General features: G+C 43.9%; 2 protein-coding genes across 5 annotated transcripts in view; one reads left to right on the top strand and one right to left on the bottom strand.

Moving 5' to 3' along the window:
- Positions 1 to 985: 985 nt before the first annotated feature.
- Positions 986 to 18,408, bottom strand: C1H1orf131 (chromosome 1 C1orf131 homolog). Of its 4 annotated transcripts, none has more exons than XR_010149817.1 (7): positions 18,276 to 18,408; positions 16,099 to 16,433; positions 6,365 to 6,424; positions 4,189 to 4,284; positions 3,607 to 4,041; positions 2,692 to 2,744; positions 986 to 1,635 (listed from the first exon to the last, which is right to left on the bottom strand). XR_010149817.1 is itself a non-coding variant. In XM_514270.6 (7 exons), exons 1-7 carry the CDS (start codon positions 18,391 to 18,393, stop codon positions 1,500 to 1,502), a joined length of 885 nt encoding a protein of 294 aa, XP_514270.3. In that variant the 5' UTR covers positions 18,394 to 18,408; the 3' UTR covers positions 986 to 1,499. The 4 variants fall into 4 exon arrangements, 2 of the variants coding, with proteins under 2 accessions (XP_514270.3, XP_009439929.1); XR_008537525.2 differs by having other exon boundaries at positions 6,365 to 6,421; XM_514270.6 differs by having other exon boundaries at positions 3,955 to 4,041.
- Positions 18,409 to 18,456: 48 nt separating this feature from the next.
- The window catches only part of GNPAT (glyceronephosphate O-acyltransferase), a 36,527-nt gene continuing 34,463 nt past the window's right edge, over positions 18,457 to 20,520 (top strand). The window contains exon 1 of the mRNA XM_001151001.4: positions 18,457 to 18,708. Coding sequence (XP_001151001.1) covers positions 18,631 to 18,708 — 78 coding nt within the window. The 5' untranslated portion in view covers positions 18,457 to 18,630. The remainder of the gene's footprint in view (positions 18,709 to 20,520) is intronic.

The raw sequence follows: 20,520 nt of genomic DNA, 5'->3' as shown, positions 1-20,520 counted from the left end.
GAGTCTCGCTGTCGCCCAGGCTGGAGTGCAGTGGCGTGATCTCGGCTCACTACAAGCTCCGCCTCCAGGGTTCATGCCATTCTCCTGCCTCAGCCTGCTGAGTAGCTGGGACTACAGGCGCCCGCCACCACACCTGGCTAATTTTTTGTATTTTTAGTAGAGACAGGGTTTCACCGTGTTAGCCAGGATGGTCTCGATCTCCTGACCTCATGATCCGCCCGCCTTGGCCTCCCAAAGTGCTGGGATTACAGGCGTGAGCCACCGCACCCGGCCTACAAAACATCTTTTAAATTAGCTGGGTGTGGTGGCACATGCCTTTAGTCCCAACTACTCTGGAGGCTGAGGCAAGAGAATCACTTGAGCCCAAGAGTTCGAGGCCACATTGAGTTATGATCGTGCTGGGGCACTACAGCCTGGGTGACAGATCAAGGCCTTGTCTCTAAAAAACTGAAAAAACAGGCCGAGCGTGGTGGCTCATGTCTGTAATCCCAGCACTTTGGGAGGCCGAGGCAGGCAGACTGCCTGAGCTCAGGAGTTCACGACCAGCCTGGGCAACATGGTGAAACCCTGTCTCTACTAAAATACAAAAAATTGGCTGGGCGTGGCAGCGTGCGCCTGTTGTCCCAGCTACTCGGGAGGCTGAGGCAGGAGAATTGCTTGAACCCAGGAGGTGGAGGTTGCAGTGAGCTGAGATCGTGCCATTGCACTCCAGCCTGGGTGACAAAGTGAGACTCCGTCTCACAAAAAAAAAAAATTGAAAAAACAGAAAATTTTAAAAGCCCAAATTGTCACCATCATCGAAGACTTTTTTAAATGTGCTACAAGCTTTGAGAAGTTGCTGTCACTTTAAGCAAGGGCAATATCATTAAAAACATGTATATGGCTGCAAAGGTAATGACAACTCTGATAGAAATAACATTCACTTGAATGTGGGCACAAAAGTATGAGTTAAAACCATCTGTTACTTAACAGTCACAGGCACATATACTACAAACCTATTTTATTTATATAACTTCTTACGAAGTAGATTTTGTACACATGGTAGGCTAAAAATTAAAACTGCTTTTCCACAAAACTGATAAATTACTAGATTCTTGGTTCTTTCATGATATCATAACATTAAATCATTAAAAATATAAGGCAATTTAATGTAAACTACTAGCATTTACAAAACAGTAAAGTTATAAAAAACTGTATTACACGCAAATGCACCAAATGCCAGTGAACATGAAACAGGAGTGAAGTTTGCTGGACAACATTAAAAATCACTTTTCAGTGGGTTCACGTCACATTCATGCTGCACTGGGCCTGACACGTTCAGCACCATGAAGCAGACACTTCGACAACTAGAAATGTTACTTCTGTTTGACATTTTTTCTAAAATGAAAAAGCAGTCTGTGAAATGCATGTTAAGAACGATCTATCTAGAGTCGCGCAGGGTCCAGGGCCACTGCAGTTGACTCAGTTGTTCCCATCCTCATTTTATCTGACAAAGTACTTCATTTGGCCACTCTGGAAGAATTTATTTTCTTGATATCAACTGGGCTCAGAATCAGTGTTCCATTTTTGAATTTTCCAACCTGTCCAATCCGTCCATTTGACAAAATACTGGGAGCGGACTTCTTTTTGGATTTCCTACATTTAAAGTAAGAGAAAGGTACTATAAATAGTCAAGCTTACCAACAAGCATCACAGTACCACCAACCAGGCCACTGCAGTCTGGCCTGCAAACTCCTGGTCGCCTGCCATGCACACCCCCCACCCCATACGCCTTCCTGTGGTCCCTGAAACATGCTACTGCCTTCCTGCCTCAGGGCCCTTGTACTGGTTTCTTCTGCGAGGAATGTTCTGCTACCAGCTCTTTCCAGGCTGCCCCTCTTCTTTGTTCAGTTCTCAGCTCCGATGTCACCTCCTCAGACTAATTTCCCAGCTCACCTTCTCCCTGTGGTTTTCCTTCACAATGCTCTCTTTCAGCCTCTCTACAATACTTGCCAGTACCTGATATCATCTTACGTATCCATTTGTATGTTTTGGGGTGTTTCTCTCCCTACAATGAAGCTCCTCAAGGGCAGGGATATCTTTAGTGTGATTACAGCTGTACACCAATACCTAAGACACCCACATGCCTGGCACAAAGAGGCATTCAACAGATACAGATCGGTGGCCAGAACAAATGACCATTTTACAGCATGTACAAGTGCACTAGGAGCCCAAGAAAACAGGCTAAGACAAAAAGAGTCCATTCTGAAACAGTAACTCAAAGACAGAGAAAAAGGCATTTGAACAAAAGCTAAGAAACAAGTAAAAAGCAACAAAGTCAACATCCCTTATTCATAATTACGGTGCTCTATCTTACGTGGTATGTCAAAGAGCAGGCAATACAGACCCAGACTATGCTGCTGTAGCAGCACTCTTAGAAGTCTTTTCTTGGAAACGTAAACTGCAGCTTTTCCACTAGTCACTTAGAGTGTCGGTGAAAAGTGGAAGATTGGAGAAACTTCCTAATTCAGTTCTCAGGCAGTTGTTTGATCTTGGGCAGTTTACGAAATCCTACTTTGACGAGGATAAATGAGAGACAGTGAAGCGCTCTAATGGGCTAGCAACACCACATACATTCAAGGCATCCTTTTCAGAACTAATCAGTAGGTTCATCCAGATTGTTCAACCCCAGGGCCTGATAAAATCACTCACCTGTCCTCCTGTCCTTTCCTCTTCTTTTTCTTGAAAATATCTGTTTCTTGGGCCTGATTTCAGAATTCAAGATCATATACATATTAGTAATGGATAATGGGATTCAAACAAAAGGCAAGAGGTTTGTGACCAAAAGTCATTGAGATACCATTTTTAACATTTCTTTCAAGTGGGCATATTAAACATAACAGTCTCAAAGTTTTACCCTAAAACCCTTTCAAGAATGTGAAAGGCTGGGCCTGGCGTGGTGGCTCATGCCTATAGTCCTAGCACTCCAGGAAGCCAAGGTGGGAGGATCACTTGATCCCAGGAGTTCAAGACCAGCCTGGGCAACATAGCAAGATCCTGTCTCAGTTAGAAAGAAAAAGAAAAAAGAATGTGAATGGCTATTCCAGGTAAGACTAATAGTCTTGCACTGAAAGCTCAAATCTTCCATTTTAGGTGAAAGGTAGAAAGTGTAACATCTATTCCCCTTGTGGTTTTTCATAGGCCCTTGTGTTGTATACAAGGTTATACAACGTAAAATGCAAAAAAAAAAAAAAAAAAAAAACCTAAGTATAGAAGAAAGATCAAAGTAGCCCGCATTATTGGAACAGGATTGCTATAGTTTGGATATTTGACCCTCCAAACCTCAGGCTGAAATTTGATCCCAACATTAGAGACGGGACCTAGTGGGAGGTGTTTGGGTCATGGCAATGGATCCCTCATGAATGGCTTGGTGCTGTCCTCATGGTAATGAGTGAGTTCTCCCTCTGTTACTTCCCACTTCCCATGAGAGCTGTTTGTTAAAAAGAGCCTGGCACCTCTCCCCACTGCTGCTTCGCTCTTTCATGTCTCGCTCTTGCCATGTGATCTCTGTACACATGGGCTTCCCTCTGCCTTCCCTCATGAGCGGAAGCAGCTTCAGATGCTCACCGGAGGCCGAGCAGATGCCAGTGCTATGCTTTCCGTGCAGTCTGCAGAACCATGCTCCAAATCAGCCTCCTTTCTTTATAAATTACGCAGCATCAGGCATTCCTTTATAGCAACACAAACGGACTAAGACAAGGAGTTTGCTATTTCAAAGCAAATCTTGCATGTAAGTACGCCAGATTACTTGGCTGGTATTACTAAACAGAGCTAACTCGAAGAAATGGGGAGCATGGGATCCTTTAACTCTGGTGCCTTCATTGCTCTCCAAGCAGCGGCTTCCGGCATTCCACTGTGGCAAAGAGCATCCATCTTCCCATTCTAGTTGAATAAAGGAAAGACCATCACACCTACCAGTCTCTTTTCTTCTTCCTTTGCTGCCTTTTTTTCTTTAATTTGCTCCTGTAAAACCTTGTAATTCACATAACTCTTTTTAGGAGGCTGTAATGAAAGAACAAAGAAACAAACCATCATATTTTATTCTGCAAAAATGTTCCAGTGTCCCTTACCCTGACTTGCTCTTAGCTTTCCTTGCTCTTGCTTTTTTTGCATGTTGTCTAGTGATGAAAGGTAGCAGCAGCCCCTCACCTTAGCGCCCAGCATAATGGCACGTTCCTGTTCCAGGATTCTCTCCTTTCCTTTTCCATAACCCGTGATACCAAACCGGTGCACTTCTAAACGAGCCTGCGGACACAAAGCATAATCAGACGCAAGTGCATTCCAACAACTCCAAAGAAAAAAACATATTGCCTGAAGTAATGCATTTCAGATCCACCGCTCTGTAATGACAGCGTATAGGAATAATAACTCCACTGTCATGTGGTCAAAGGAGCTCTATGGAGGCTCTCCTACCATACCGCATCTCTCACAACATCTTTCTCCTGTTTTTTTTCCTTTGAGACAGGGTCTTGCTCTGTTACCCGCCAGGATGGAGTACAGTTAAAAAGAGGCATGATCATGTCTCACTGCAGCCTTGACCTCCTGGGCATGTGATCTCCTGCCTCAGCCTCCCGAGTAGCTAGGACTATAGGCACGCACCACCACACCCAGCTAATTCTTAAAAAATGTTTTATAGAGAAGAGGTCTCACTATGTTGCCCAGACTGGCCTTGAACTCCTAGGCTCAAGTGATCCTCCCACCTCAGCCTCCCAAAGTGCTGGGATTACAGGTGTGAGCCACCGTGCCTGGCTCTTGCCCATGTTTTTTTTTTTTTTTTTTTTTTTGAGACGGAGTCTCACTCTGTCGCCCAGGCTGGAGCACAGTGGCACGATTTCAGCTCACTGCAAGCTCTGCCTCCTGGGTTCATGCCATTCTCCTGCCTCAGCCTCCCGAGTAGCTGGGACTACAGGTACCTGCCACCATGCCCAGGTACTTTTTTGTATTTTTTAGTAAAGATGGGGTTTCACCGTGTTAGCCAGGATGGTCTCAATCTCCTGACCTCGTGATTCACCCACCTCGGCCTCCCAAAGTGCTGGGATTACAGGCATGAGCCACCGCGCCCCGCCCTCTCTCATGTTTAACTTGAACAGCTGATACAAAGAATTATCTCTGCACAAAGTAATAACAGAGGCAGGATTCAATGCAGAGCTCTGTAGTTAAGAGCTTTAAGATGCTCTCTAAAACAAGCCATTGTCCATAAAGGCAATAATTTCAACTGAAAAATACCTCTCCAAACACACCCACTCACACTTAGAAACCATTTATCACAGCAGCTTCAAACATAGATCCATGGTTTTAGAAGGAAGAGAAAAAGTCAGCAATACCCACTCTTAGTAGTTGAATTACTTCTTCTTGTCTTTTTTCTTACGTGTTTTTTAAAACATTACAACCACAGAATATACATATCCCCATACTTACCATCCTATCAGTGGCATTGTAGTCACAAAACCATCATGTATTAAATGAGTATAAAATATTCAGCCAAGTGAATGCAGACCAGGCGTGGTGGCTCACGCATGTAATCCCAACACTTTGGGAAGACAAGCCAGGTAGATCACTTGAGGTCAGGAGTTCAAAACCAGCTTGACCACCACGGTGAAACCCTACCTCTATTAAAAATACAAAAATTAGCTGGGTGTGGTGGCACACGCCTGTAATCCCAGTTACTCCAGAGACTGAAGTCGGAGGATCACTTGAACCCAGGAGCTGGAGGCTGCAGTGAGCCAGGATCCTGCCACTGCACTCCAGCCTGGGTGACAGAGGGAGACTCTGCCTCAAAAAAAAAAAAAAAAAAGTGAATGCAGTATGATTTGCTTAACCATATTCCCAACTTTTAGACATGTAAAATATTCATTTTTAGATATTATAAAACTGTTAATTTGGGCCGGGTGCAGTGGCTCACACCTGTAATCCCAGCACTCTGGGAGGCCGAGATGGGTGGATAACCTGAGGTCAGTAGTTCGAGACCAGCCTGGCTAACATGGGGAAACCCCATCTCTACTAAAAATACAAAAAAATTAGCCAGGTGTGGTGGCAGGCACCTGTAATCCCAGCTGCTCGGGAGGCTAAGGCAGGAGAATCACTTGAACCCAAGAGGCAGAGGTTGCAGTGATCCGAGATGGCGCCATTGCACTCAAGCCTGGGCAACAAGAGTGAAACTGTCTCAAAATAAAAACTGTTAATTTTTATAATACCTAACATCTATACTACATAGTTTGCATGTTATGTTATAAACTTATAATAAATTTAATATAAACATACATTTATAAACAAATATTGTAAATAAAGTTAATTATAAATAATTTAAAAATCTCAAAGTACATACCTTTTCTAGGTTAAATTCTTGTATATCCACATCTCTCTCCAAAACACTAGGATTAGCCTGCTGAGAGAAAAAATTCTTATTTAGATCATCTGTTACTATATCATTATAGTATCTATCACCAAAAGAGTAGACATGTTTTAAGGAACCTGAAAGTGACCCACTCACACCCACTACACTGGCTACTATCCAAAAACCAGAAAATAACAAGTGTTGGCAAGGATGTAGAGAAACTGGAACCCATGTCCTATATTGGTGGGAATGTTTTACCACATGGTATAGGCATTGGGGAAAACAATTATGATGGTCCCTCAAAAATTAAAAAATAGAATTATCATATGATTTGACAATTCCTCTTCTGGGCATATACCCAAAAGAACTTGAAGAGATATTTGTACACCTACGTTCATAGCAGCATTATTCATAATAAATGCAGAAGCAACTCAAATGTCCACCAACAGATGGACAGATACTTTTGAACGTGGCATATACACATGCTGGAATATTCCACAGCCTGAAAAGAGAAGGAACTCCTAACCCATGCTACAACATGGATGAACCTTGAAGACATGATGCTAAGTGAAATAAGCCAGTCACAGAAGGGTATGTGCATGATTCCATTTTATGAAATACCCAGAGGAGTCAAATTCACCCAGACAGAAGCTAGAATGGTGGCTGCCAGGGGCTGGAGGGAGGGGAATGGGGAGTTGGTGTTTAATGGGTATAGAGCATCAGCATCGGTTCGGCAAGCTGAGAAGAGTTCTGAAGATGGATGGTAATGAGGGCGGCACAACACCATGAATGAGCTTAACACCACTGAACTGCACACTTAAAAATGGCTAAAATGGTGAATTTTACATTCATGTATATTTTACAATTAAAAAAATGGAAAACAGAAAGAAGCCTTGAAACTGGCCCAGATGGCTAACTGTCAAAAGTAATACAAGCATGTTGCTCAAAATCCTAAAGAACAACTAACAGAAGAAAAATGGAGACAACACTTTTTAGGGTCTCAAAGCTTATAGAAGTAATGATGAGAAACTGAGAAAAAAAGAAAAGCTGGTAAGAGAGCACTGCCTGAATCTCACACATCACACACAGAAAATTCTGCTTGCTGGGAAGGTTTAGAAAAGGATGGCTGTGAGCAGGAATTTTAGATGTAAAATTTAGAGGGTAAAACTGCTATATTCAAGTAATTATTTCTTTCTTCCCTCCCATCTGGCCACTAGTGTAATGGGCTAAACAGTTCTTTCAGGAATATCAGATTCCTAGCATGGTAGAGATTTGGTTTATAATTCCTAACAGAAAATGATGTTGCTGCAAATGCCCCCAAAATATGTGACTCTTTATATCACCCTATCTCCTGCCCTACCTGCCAAGAGGTGCCTATCACAACGGCACCATGTGCCATTGACCACCAACGGTGGTAGTCCACCCTGCAACTACACAGTCCATGAGGCAGCCACAATGGAGTCCACTTGCTCTCTCCTTCTCCAAACGGGAGCTGTGCTTCTGCTTAGCCTGGTTCCTCATCCCCCACCCCAGCCCCCACCACTGTATTTAAGGTGTGTGGGTTCAGACAGTCAGTCACTGCATGTTTTCATAGATGATGGCTTCTGACTCCCTATGAAATGACTCTTCAGATGATGAGGAACTCTGCACTTAATTCACAGGGGGGTTATTATGATATAACTGGATAAAGTGTGATAAGTGTGTGGCACAGGGTCCAAAAAACAGCAAGGCTTACCCAACGCTCGTATTCCTAATGGATCTACTGACCATACCATCAGCAGCATCATAGGCATCCACTGTCACATTGGACGCTGACTGGCTCTCCGTGGGCTTGGGGTGCTGATGGTAACAGAGGACGTGACAGCAGAGGACCACTGTCAGGGTCCAGGCGTATGGCCTAGCTCTGTGCTATTAATCACAACAGACGCACTTTCCATTTACTTTATCTTCCTTCCTGGCTTAAGATTTTCTTCAAACCTGTCTCCCACTTGGCTGACAGCATCAAGTGCCTTAACTGAGACCACAGGCATAGCACGGAGGACTCTGTGTGAGCCACTTCCATTTTATCCACCCCAGAAAGAGTCTTATTCCTATTCCATGACTGGAAAAAATTCCACATTTACTTTGAAGTTACGGTATCTTTTCCACTGCCATGCACATCTAATCTATTTACTATGACCATATCTAAGCCCTATAAAAACAAACAAAACCCTGTATACCGTTCCCAGATCTCCAAGATCCCCTAAGATATTTACCGCCTTTTCTAAACATTTAAGTAATTCCTCTCTTCCCTCCTACCCGCTCCACTGAAGTAATGGCTAAATCAAGTCTCTAAGTTGAACATTTCTTTTTCTTTTTTTGAGACGGGGTCTCACTCTGTCGCCAGGCTGGAGTGCAGTGGCACGAGGCACGTCAGATTTCTAGCAATACTGGAGATGTTATAGATGTTTTTGGCCGATCTGTTACTAGAGATTAGCATGAGAATGGAGCAATTTAAAGAGGATTTCAGCACAGTAATAAAATTCTTGGCCAACTGTATGATAGCTACTATGAGGCTGAAACCCCTGGGCCCTGGAAAGAGACCGGCCTACAAAAGAAAGGAGCAATGTCGGGCCTCTCCTAGTTCCTGCTGTCCCCATCAGCAGCCACAGAGAACACCTAATCCCCTGCACCTTGGCTGTGGGGACACCACGGCTGAGGGGCCGACTAGACCAAGGGGAGGAGAGAGTCCCTTGGTGGTAGCTCTGGCGCAGACACAGATACCTCGGTGTCCTCATCCCTCTTTAAACAGTTCACCAGAAACATCTTAGTTTTGTAGCTATTGATGGCTTTTTGAGAAAGGGTCTGAGGTCTGGATCTGTGCATGTATCAAATACAAACTTTTAGGAAAAAAAAATTATTGCCTCATTATTTCATAGCTGCTGAGTCCCTATTAGCATGACCCACCACTGTCTAATTTTTATTTTTATTCATAGCTTGAGAATCACTTCAGTACATTATTCATAATACATGACCTGACTTAGAAACCATCAGTGGTCTCCTCGGTTTTCTTTCCCCCCGTATTCTCTGCAGTAGGAGGCATTACTGCCCATAGGCAATACTGGGTCCTCCACTACTTCCAGGCACACAGGCGACTCACGCTTCCCCGTCTACTTGATGCTAGGAATGCCTAGGTGGCTTTCCCTGGCCAAAGAAACACGAGCAGAGGGGGTGTGTGCCTACTTCCACGTGGACCCCTTAAGAGCCCTTCATTAACTCCCCTTTCCTTCATTAAAGCAACTAACAACCCTCCAGATGGTGGCACCCCATCATCCTGGGTCCCTAGATGAGGACGGTGTGGCACAGGAGACCTGCCTCTGCAAATCCCGATGGCCATGTAACACGAGAAAAATTAATTTTTGTCTTTTAAACCACTGGGATGTAGGGACTATTTGTTATCAAATCACAGCCTAACCTATCGCAACTAATCTAGCCTTACTATCCCACACAAGGGAGAGGGATATGTATGGAGATTCTGAGAACTTATATGCTGGGCAAGGAAGAAGGAAGAAAAGCTAGAAAAAGAAAGAACAGTTTGGAAGAAAAGTGAGAGATGAAGGCAGGCAGTCCACCAGATTCAGCAAACCTGTCTATGGGATGATTTAGGTATTTTCTCTTACGCGGCTTAGATTTTCTTTCTTTTTTAATCTATTAGTTGAAGTGCCCAACCAACCTGTCTCCAATTAGAGAGAGAGTAGCCCGGTAAACAAATGCTGTTTTAAAAATGCAGACGGCTGTATGAATATTAAGAAGTTTGTTCACACCTTGATGAGCCTAAATTACTTCAGCTAGATTACTTTCTTCCTGACACCCATCTGACACTGATCTACTCAGGAACAGGAAGTCTGGTGTAAAAGTAAGAAGAGGCACTGGAGCATGGAGGATTTCCGGGTGGAGCACCATGCAGTGGGCTACATCCACATTGCGGGGCAGTATGAGAGCTGCAAGAATTTGGGGAACGATCAAAGCTATTTGACTATAACTTGCAAGAAATGTCTCTGTCTGGCGATGGCTCAGAGTCAGTGTACTTGTGTCACTCAAAGGACAAAGAGCAGAGCCTAACCTCACCTATGCTCTCTCTAGTATAGCAGTTATGTACACAGTGTTGAAGCCAGAAAGCCTGGGGTCTGAACCCAACCTTTGGCACTTACTTCAGCTCCATAATCCTTTATCTGGCATCCTTAGGGTCAGGTTCCAGCTTTAAAATTCAGAAGTCTTTACATTTTAAAAAGGCAAAACTGAATATACTGAATATTATAGACCACTTCCAGTAGGGTCCAAGGCAGTAATCCATAATTAAACACATTAATATTTCTGTGGCAATATCTATGAATATTCACACCAAATGAGATGAACAAAAAAAAATTTTTTTTGAGACAGAGTCTTGCTCTGTTGCCCAGGCTGGAGTGTAGTGGCGCAATCTCGACTCACTGCAAACTCCGCCTACCGGGTTCAAGCGATTCTCCTGCCTCAGCCTCCTGAGTAGCTGGGACTACAGGCGCATGCCACCACACCCGGCTAATTTTTGTATTTTTAGTAAAGACAAGATTTCACCATATTGGCCAGGCTGGTCTTGAACTCCTGACCTTGTGATCCATCTGCCTCAGCCTCCCACAGTGCTGGGATTAAAGGCATGAGTCACCGTGCCCGGCCAAACAAAAATGATTTTTAAAAGCTTCATCAGGTTTTTCTGCCAAATAAATTTGCACCAATCTTAAAAGAAAAGGGATCAATCAAATTGTGGTTTCCAGAGCTCTGGGTGTTTGGAATTGCAGATATAGGGCTGTGAGGTTAATGTTTAACTACAGGCAAGTAACTTAACCTCTTGTAAGTCTCAAGCTTCTCTGTGAAATGAAGGCAGGTCCCAGGAATTGTAAGGATTGAGACCATAAATGAATTAATGAACATAAACAAACACTCTCAGTACACCCCCAATAAATATTAGCAATTCGCTATATGCTCAGGGGCGGCCTTCATGTACCTCAGTCTCAGGATGCAAAGGTCCCTTCTGATCTACAGAACACTATTCTATTATGTGTTTCTTATCTGTTTCTTAATTGAGGCCACAAAAGAGGCTAAGGTTCCTGAAACAGGGGCAGTGAATGATTCACGTTAAGATGGCCCAATGCTAGCTGTGGAGAAATGGCAGTGACACAGCTCTAAGGGCTGAGCAACACACAGGTGTGTTAAGCTACATCTGACACTTTCATTGCTTAAAAGCATAAGAATTTTCTTCCTTACAGGCAGCCTTGCACTTATGAAAGAGTAGGTTTGCCCATTCATTTTTTTGAGATCACTAGTCCAGGCCACGCTATTTTGAACCTGGACCACTGCAACAAACCCCTAAATCAGTCTCCTCATGCCTCTTGCTATTGCTCCCTTATAATCCATTCACCATATAGGAGCTACAGTGATCTTTTTAAAATTTAAATCAGATTACCTCATGCCCTTGCATGAAATTCTTTGGTGGCTTCTCATGTACTTAAGACTAAAGTCCCAAGGCTCACTACTGCCTATGAGACCTGGCAAGGGCTGGTCTCAGCCTGTCTCTCTTGTATCAGCACCAACCATTCTCCCTTCTGTCCTAGTCTTGCTAGACTTCTTCCAGCTCCTTGAACACACCAGGCCTCTTCATACCCCACAATGTTAGCAAGGCTGTTTTCTCCCTCCTTGGCTCACTCTTCCCTGCCCCATTCACCAGCACCATTTAATACAGCATTAGCCTGAATGTTACCTCCTGAGAGACCTCCCTGACCACTACACCTAGACCAGGTTCTGCATGGTACTCCAGGACCCTATTTGTTTATAATTCTTTCTAATTATATTGCTCGACTCCAAAGTAGATTGTATAGTATACTCCATAAAGGCAAAGCACTATTATCTTCTTCACTGCTCCATCTGCAAGGTCTGCAGACAGCAGGCACCTAGTGATTGGTGGAATAAATGGAGGAATGAATATGTGATCTCTTACTATTTCCAGCCAAATTACTCGTATAGTCACTACATTTTCTATTAAAAATGGGACATGGGCCGGACGCAGTGGCTCACGTCTGTAATCCTAGCACTTTGGGAGGCCAAGGAGGGCAGATCACGAGGTCGAGATCGAGACCATCCTGGCCAACATGGTGAAACCCCATCTCTACTAAAAATACAAAAGTTAGCTGGGCATGGTTGTGTGCGCCTGTAGTCCCAGCTACTCAGGAGGCTGAGGGAGGAGAATCGCTTGAACCCGGGAGGCGGAGGTAGTAGTGAGCTGAGATCGGGCCACTGCACTCCAGCCTGGTGACAGAGCAAGACTCCATCTCAAAAAAAAAAAAAGGGGACATGATGGCTGGGCACAGTGGCTCTCACACCTGTAATCCCAGTGCTTTGGGAGGCTGAGGCAAAAGGACTTCTTGAGACCAGTGGTTCAAGACCAAGCCTGGGCAACAAAACAAGACCCCAACTCTACAAAAAATTTTAAAATGAGCCAGGCATAGTGGTGTGCCCTATAGTCTTAGCTACTTGGGAGGCTGAGGCAGGAGGATGGCTTGAACCCAGGAATTGGAGGCTGCAGTGAGCTATGATCACACCACTGCACTCCAGCAGGAGTGACAGAGTGACACCCTGTCTCTAAACATAAAAATATATATATAAATGGTGGCCAAGTTCCGAGATGAACCCATGAAAACCTGCTTCAATGCACGATGCAGCTTAATCATAGAATTTATAGCCCAAGTTCTGGAAAAATAGGGTAATTTCCTGGGTCTAGGCAGGGCCAGCTGGATTGTTGTCCAACTCACCATCCCCTTCTTCCTTTCTCAAGCATTCTCTAAAAATGACCAGCTGATGTTATGATTGGTCATGGAGGTTACCATTACCCATCATATTATTTTTGCCACCCATGTCTGTTTAACTGTCCTACAATGGCTTAGAAGTTTTTAGAGAACAAGGGCACAACTATACTTTCCCATGTTACACAAACTCAGCACAGCTGGTGTATTCCAATTAGCATCAGTTGGCTGACTACCCTTTTACTTGGCATACCCAGGATATGCCATAAGAACTAGCATTATATTCATGTGTATTTATTTCCACACTGCAATGTCAACATTCTGAGGTCATTTTACAGGTGTATGTGTTTTTAATGTGTCCACATTCTGTTTCCTTAACCAGACACACTCACATTTTCAAAGGACACATTTAAAAAAAAAAAAAAAAAAGAGGAAAGGGCAGAGAGCAGCAATGACAAATGAAAATTTTCATTAAGGTCAGGAAGTTCAAAACGTAGAGTGAGCTGAGGCTCCTGAGAAGAGCCAACTAGAATGCATCAGGGCTCGCTTGGAACAGGAAGCAAAAGACAATTTGACAGACTGCCACAGATGTTCTATTATTAAGCAACAGGGAAATGCAGACTCATTCAATCCCAACTCTTCTGTCTTTTCTATTAAAAAGAAAACTTTCCATTCCAGAAAGAAGAACACGAGGGAATATAAGAGGAAACTGAAGTCTGAGACATTTGAAGAAACAAGAAAGGGTGCCTAAATGCTTTATGTTAGTTGAAGTCTTCAAATGCTGAATTATATTGCAAAGCAGTGCTCTCCAACGTTTTTCATATCATGACACATACAGAAAATACCAGTATTTGTAGGGTACACTGGGGTACTGGGAGATGGCCAGCTTCGGGGCTCTGGTTGCCCCAAACACCAGGGGAATCCATTTCTTGACCCTCCCATAACAGTTCCCAGAGCCTTATATTTGGAACATAAGAGTTAAGAAGCTTATCTAGAATCCTAAAATAAAGGTAGACATGGTTACAGATTCACTAATAATCTTTTTTTTTTTTTTTTTTTTTGGAGAAGGGGTCTCACTCTGTCACCCAGGCTGGAGTGCAGTGACACAATCACAGCCCACTGCAGTCTCGACTTCCTGAGTTCAAGCAATCCTCTGGCCTCGGCATCCCAAAGTGCTGGGATTACTGGCGTGAGCCACCACGCTCAGCCTGCAGAATGCGCTAACGATCTTTGAGGAAGAGATGCAAGCAAGCTTGACATGAAATGCTACCTGAATTTTAGAAAAGATTATACAGATGGTTTTTAAAACCATAAAGATGTGGCAAACACTGGACACTAACATACATTTATACCTTCATAAAGAACAATGCAAGCCAAACCATCTTTGTAGTGGGTAGAATTGTGGCCTCTAAAAACATATGGCCATGTCCTACTCTTCAGAACCTGTGAATGTGATCTTACTTGGAGAGGGATCTTTATAGTAATTAAACATCTCAAAAGGAGATCATCCCAGATTCAGGGTGGGCCTAAAGCAAAGAGGAAGGCAGAGGGAAACATGAGACTCAGGGACACAGCGATGAAAACCACATTAAGACGGAGGCAGAGATTATAGTTATGCAACCACAAGCCAAGGAAACTGTTAGAGCTACCTTCTGGTCAGAGGCAAAGGATTCTCCCCCAAAGCCCTCAGAGGGAGCATGGCCCTGCCAACACTTTGATTTTGGACTTCTGGACTACGGAACTGTAAGAGAATACATTTCTGTTGGTTTAAGTCACTATGTTTGTGGTAATTTGTTATAGCGGGCTTAGAAACTAATACGTTCAATCCTCACTTCTTTGTTGATAGACAAAGGTTTGCAGGACATGGGGGATGTTACAGAAATGGAATAGCAATGAATTTGTCAAAGCCATTATGATATTCTTGTGAATAGATAAATTAAAAACATTTGGGGCCAGGCGCAGTGGCTCACGCCTGTAGTCCCAGCATTTGGGGAGGCCAAGGCGGGCAGATCACGAGGTCGGGAGATCAAGACCATCCTGGCTAACATGGTGAAACCCTGACTCTACTAAAAATACAAAAAACTAGCCAGGCGTGGTGGCAGGCACCTGTAGTCCCAGTTACTTGGGAGGCTGAGGAAGAAGAATGGCGTGAACCTGGGAGGTGGAGCTTGCAATGAGCTAAGATCGTGCCACTGCACTCCAGCCTGGGCAACAGAACGAGACTCCGTCTCAAAAAAAAAAAAAAAAAAAAATTAAAAACATTTGGAGGAGCAACCACACCTCCCTTGAGGACTGAATTTTAGGTCAGATTTACAAGCTCACTCTGAAAAAGATTACTGCTCAGAAAAATCAAATTGCTTTTCCACCAGCATTGCTTTTCCTCGAGAGCAAGAATTTCTATACATTTGGTTCACTGCTATATCCCAGTGCCTACAACTGTGGCTAGCACATAACAGGAATGCCAGAAAGAGTTGCTGCAAGAGTTAACTCAGCAGACCTGTGTTTACCAAACCCTGCACATTCCCAAGAAAGTCCTATTTTCATGACTGGCAGTTGGCTGCCTCCTGAGAATTGAGCAATTAGAATATTCTGCCTGATCAGAGTGTTTTTGCATACCTGAGGTCTTGAGCCACTGCTGTACCAAGTTTTCCCAGACAGTTTATACTAGCAATGTGATTGATGTTGAATACCTGCTTTTCACTGGAGGTTTAGAACTTGAATAACTAAGCTCAGTCTGTAGGCCTACATGACTGATAAGGGCTATATGCTGAGTCTTGGGTCCTGTGAGTCCTTTTGGCAAATCTGCAGGCCTGAGGATAGTCAGGCATTCCTGCCACAGTCTAAAGAGCTATTCACCTAATACTACAATACCAGGGGGTTCACCACGTATATACAAGCTAACCAACTCATTACCTTTGTGCTCTTGTTATGATCTGGCGTCAATTTTCTTTTTTTATTTCTGCTGTGAAATTCTACCACTTCTACTTGTTCCCTATTGTTCTTTAGGGAAGAGGGAGGAACTGCAGCAGCAAGGATCTCTAGTCCTGTGGGGGTCCCAGCAGGAGCACAATGCCGCTCTTCTCTAAGTTCCTTGAAGAAGCTCGAAGCACTCTTCCTCTGGCCTCTTATGAGAGAACCAGGTAGGGGAGATGGCTCTGCTGCCAAGGCCGCTGAAGCCACCAGATCTCTCTTCTTGTTTTCCCTTTTCTTTATGATCTTCTTCTGTTCTGTTTCACCTTCTGTACCTCCTGTTTGCTCAAACACAAGAAGGAAAATAAATATTTTCAGTCTTAGCTATCATCAGTATCAAATCCTACCAATGTACTTGTACATATTCCAGGGCTATATGCACCTAGAAGCACACACAAAGAAATAAACTATTTGTTTTCCTTCAAATAAGTGTATTTGCAAAATGCAGAGAATCCAAAATGTAGTCATCTTTTCCTAGGTAACTATATTTATGTCTTTGACCCTTATTAGCACAATCACTTTAGTCTCCACCTTGGTTCTTACTCAAAGTGTCATCACAGCAATAGTCCCCAGGGCTGGTAATCCCAATTGGCTTTATATTAAAAATATCAGGCACTGCAGCCACTGTTTCTTTTTAACACTTTCTGGGTTACAGGAACATGGAATAGTCTTCCTATTTTCTTTCACAGTTAGGAATTAAGATGAACCTAAGACAACTGGCTCAATTTGAATGCCTTTGTTTTCTATTAATTCCTCTTTCTATATTTCACTTGTTGAAGCTCTGACCAGTCACCTGAAAGTTCTAACCAGAATCCTAGGCATCCTTACTCACATGCATTACAAATACCACAGAGCTCTCTAAATTACCAGCTGCTGATTTATGCTTGCTACTATTTGCTTAATCTTTTATACAATAAACATTTAAGAGCCAACTAAACTTTGGCATTAAGGATATAAAAATGAATAGACACATTCAATGCCTTCAGAGCTCCTACCATGATTTCCAGCCTGTGTTGACATGAACTATATTATTTTGCAGAATAGTCTTTTCCTCTAGATTTTAAACTTCTCAAGGTCAGAGACTAAGTCTTCTCTGTCCTCCAATATGTCCAAGGGCACAGAAATGCTAGTTAATACAAGCATGGGGTCTGGGGCTAGAATCAGAACCCAGGCTCTGCAAAAATTACCAGTCAGACAACCTGCATCAGGTTTCATGAACTTCTAGTACTTGTTTCTACATTTGCAATCATGGATTTATGACAGTGTCTATTTCATGAAGTTGAAAATTAAATGAGCAAATATACGAAAAGCATGTGCTATATGGCAAGTTCTAAACAGTTTTAACTATTATTCCTACTATTTAGGTGAACTTAGAATTTTGAGCAGTCGTTCCAAAATAAAAATAGCTTTTAAAATATCACGCTGTAAATTTAAGAAATGTGTGTTGTCCTGAAATCTAATGATTTTCTTTGGTGCATGTGCAAAGGGTGTCACCTTCTCCCGGGAAAGCTCTTCAGAGTATGAGGTACTGTCTTCCTACTGACATGCCATGCGACTTTAATAGGCTCTTTTATTTTCCTTTTCCCCCATCAAGACAAAGAACGGAGAGTAAAAGATCAGCGCACTTGTTTAAAAAAAAAAAAAGTCGTGAAAAGGACAACTCGCCAAGGACTATGATGTCTCTGGAGAGGGACACACAAGGATGAAGCTGGTGTATTATCCAACAGGCCCGAGGCCCCAGAGCGAAATGACACCATCGCACCAGGGTCAGGCAGGTCTTCGGGGTGTCATGGGGAAAGGGGACTTCCCAGAGCTCAAGAAAACGTGGAAAAGCGGGCTACTTTTAAATCAGAAAGCCTTGGTGCTTCCTACAAGCAAGTACGATGGTCCCCACACTTGGGGACGAGTTGGAAGGTTTGATGAATAACTCAGCAGAGCCCGGTCGAGGGGTGACTTCCGATAGAGAAATGTGTTCGCTACTGGAACCAGGTGGGACGAAGGGTGCTTGACATGCAAGAACCTTTAGCCTCAAAGCAGAGGCCAACCCAGGACGGGCCACACAGGAGACACACGTTCCTCAAATCTGTTCTCCACGTGGGCTCCTGGGACCCCGTACTCACCAAAGTCGTAAAGGTTCTGGAGAAGAGCGTCAAGAAGTGTCGGAGAACTGGGAGGCGTGGAGGACCCCGGCCCTTGCTCCTGCGACATTGTGGGGTCAGCCGAGGAATCAACCCTCATTCTGCCGCGCTGCACCCCCGCTTCCGGGTTCCGCGACTGCGCGCATGCGCTGCAGGGCCCTGCGTGGCTTCCGTCCTGGCTGAGATGGCGGCGCCCGGGATCCTGTGTAGCGGCTGCAGAGGGTGCCGCCGCCCTAGGCGAAGTAGGGCCGTCCTGAGCGAAAGAACCGCCCCCAGCAGCAGCACCACCACTGCTTAGCAGAGAATCCCAGACCCCGCCCGGGAAGGCAGCCGCACCATGGAGTCTTCCAGTTCATCTAACTCTTATTTCTCCGTTGGCCCAACCAGTCCCAGCGCTGTCGTGCTCCTCTACTCGGTAGGCGCCCAGGGAAAAGAGGCCCAGAGCGGAGCCGCGCGAGATAGTACCCCTTTCTCCCAGTCCCTATTCCTCCGGCCCACCACCCTTGCCCAAAAGAGCTGGCCCCTAGGCTCCCGAGGAGGGGTTAGTTGGTTGGATTGGTTTCCAGGACAACAGTGTATCGCTGTGTGTCTGTGTGTGCATGCTTTTGGAAGTTTCTACGGATTATGGTTCCTTTGGTTCCTTTCCACTTGTTCCTTCTCTTTCTTTCTATCAGGCCCTGGGCCTTCAGAAAGCTCCTGGACACGAGAATGAGGGATGAGAATTGGAGTCTCCCCATCTCTAGCGAGGGCATGTCGAGCTACCTTTTGGGCAAACCTGAGAAACCTGCGGGTTTGACCCGTCCTGAGATAGCCTGTGGCTCCGCACCCCGCCCTGTGCTGCTGTTATATTCCTGGGAGTAAAGCACTTGGCTTGTATGTGGGAATAGAGTTTTAAACACTTTAGGAAAATTTAGAACTTCCAGACATTTTTATTGCCTGTTCTTGTCTTCCAGTCATTATTGTACCTTTTCCACAAATCATTTTGGAGGACAGCCAGCGCCACCCAGCTTCTCTCCCGCTAGTCTTTTTTTCCTCCAACTCCCTCTTTCTCTCTTGGTTTTAACGGGTCTTTTTTGCTGGCAGATGTTGGTCACCCACGATTTTCATGAAGAAATTATGAGATGGAAGCTTTATAGCCTTCAGGATTGCACAGTCCTGGGGCAACTGGTTTGGTTTTTGTTTGTTTCTTGTTGTTTTTAACCACTAAATTAGTTTTTAGCTACTTTAGGAGGAAATGAAAGAATTCATTTTAAAAGCATATTAGCATATACTGGTGATTACTGTCCAATTTTGGCTTAAATGTAGTGTTCATTTGTGCAGAAAGGTCAAAACAGGGATAACACAGCAGAGCAAGATAAACACCCCAGTTTTGAAAGAGAATATATGGGTTCCTTCAAATTGAGACACCAATATTCTTTGGAACATGGAGAAACTTCTGTTCCCTCTCTATCAAGACCTTTCGGTTTCTGATTGCTAACTGCCTATAAGGCTTATTATTTAAATATATCTCTTCATTGATCTTATCTTCCCCACAGTTCTGTGGTGGATATCAACTTTGTTTTCTGACTCTGCTACTCCAGAGCAGGCACGAAGGGAAGAGGGTTGCTGTGCAGATCCAGCTTTTAACATGTAGCTTTTTAAGCTCCCAACTGGTTTGTGAATTGGCTGGAATTTTCCTTTTGTACATTAAAGGAAGGAGTTGGTTTTGTTTGTTTGTTTGTTTGTTTGTTTTACTTCCCCTTTACCAACGGTTCTTTAATAAGACTTGAGTCCACTTTTTCATGTGAAAAACTATGGCAGTTGTATCTGAGCATTCTGTAGTCCTGATGCTGGACAGCAACCCTCTCTTTACTGGTAGTTCTCACTACTGTTTTGTGACTGGATAACCTTTACTTCCACGGTAACCTTACTTTTTCTTAGGACTTCAGGCTGTTTTTATTTCCCCAGCTACGCTGCTATTGTGTAATACTCTGATCTAAAAGTAGCACTTTAGAAGCATAGAAGATACTGCTGATTGCAGCAAACATTAGGAATATATACAGTATCCTACTCATTATTCTCAGTTTCCAAGATATAGAAGTTACAGATGCAGGCTGTGCCTTTAAGGGCACAAAAAGTCATAAAAGTAAACAAACAATTACAGTTAAGTATGGTAAGGGCAACGATTGAAGCATGCACAGCGTGTTGTGGGAGAGACAAGAAGGGGCACCTGACCAGTTTGGGAACT

Source organism: Pan troglodytes, chromosome 1 (genome assembly GCF_028858775.2).
Source record: "Pan troglodytes isolate AG18354 chromosome 1, NHGRI_mPanTro3-v2.0_pri, whole genome shotgun sequence".
NCBI lineage: Eukaryota > Metazoa > Chordata > Mammalia > Primates > Hominidae > Pan > Pan troglodytes.
This window is presented reverse-complemented; position numbering and strand designations above follow the sequence as displayed.

What these genes read in the sequence shown, in the direction of transcription:
- C1H1orf131 (XM_514270.6), bottom strand. Translation starts at nt 18,393, where the DNA reads ATGAGGGTTGATTCCTCGGCTGACCCCACAATGTCGCAGGAGCAAGGG. An exon ending in CCATTATGCTGGGCGCTAAG is followed by an intron (nt 4,042 to 4,188) that starts GTGAGGGGCTGC and finishes CTTTCATTACAG; the next exon opens with CCTCCTAAAAAGAGTTATGT. An exon ending in AGGAAGAAGAAAAGAGACTG is followed by an intron (nt 2,745 to 3,954) that starts GTAGGTGTGATG and finishes TTCTGAAATCAG; the next exon opens with GCCCAAGAAACAGATATTTT.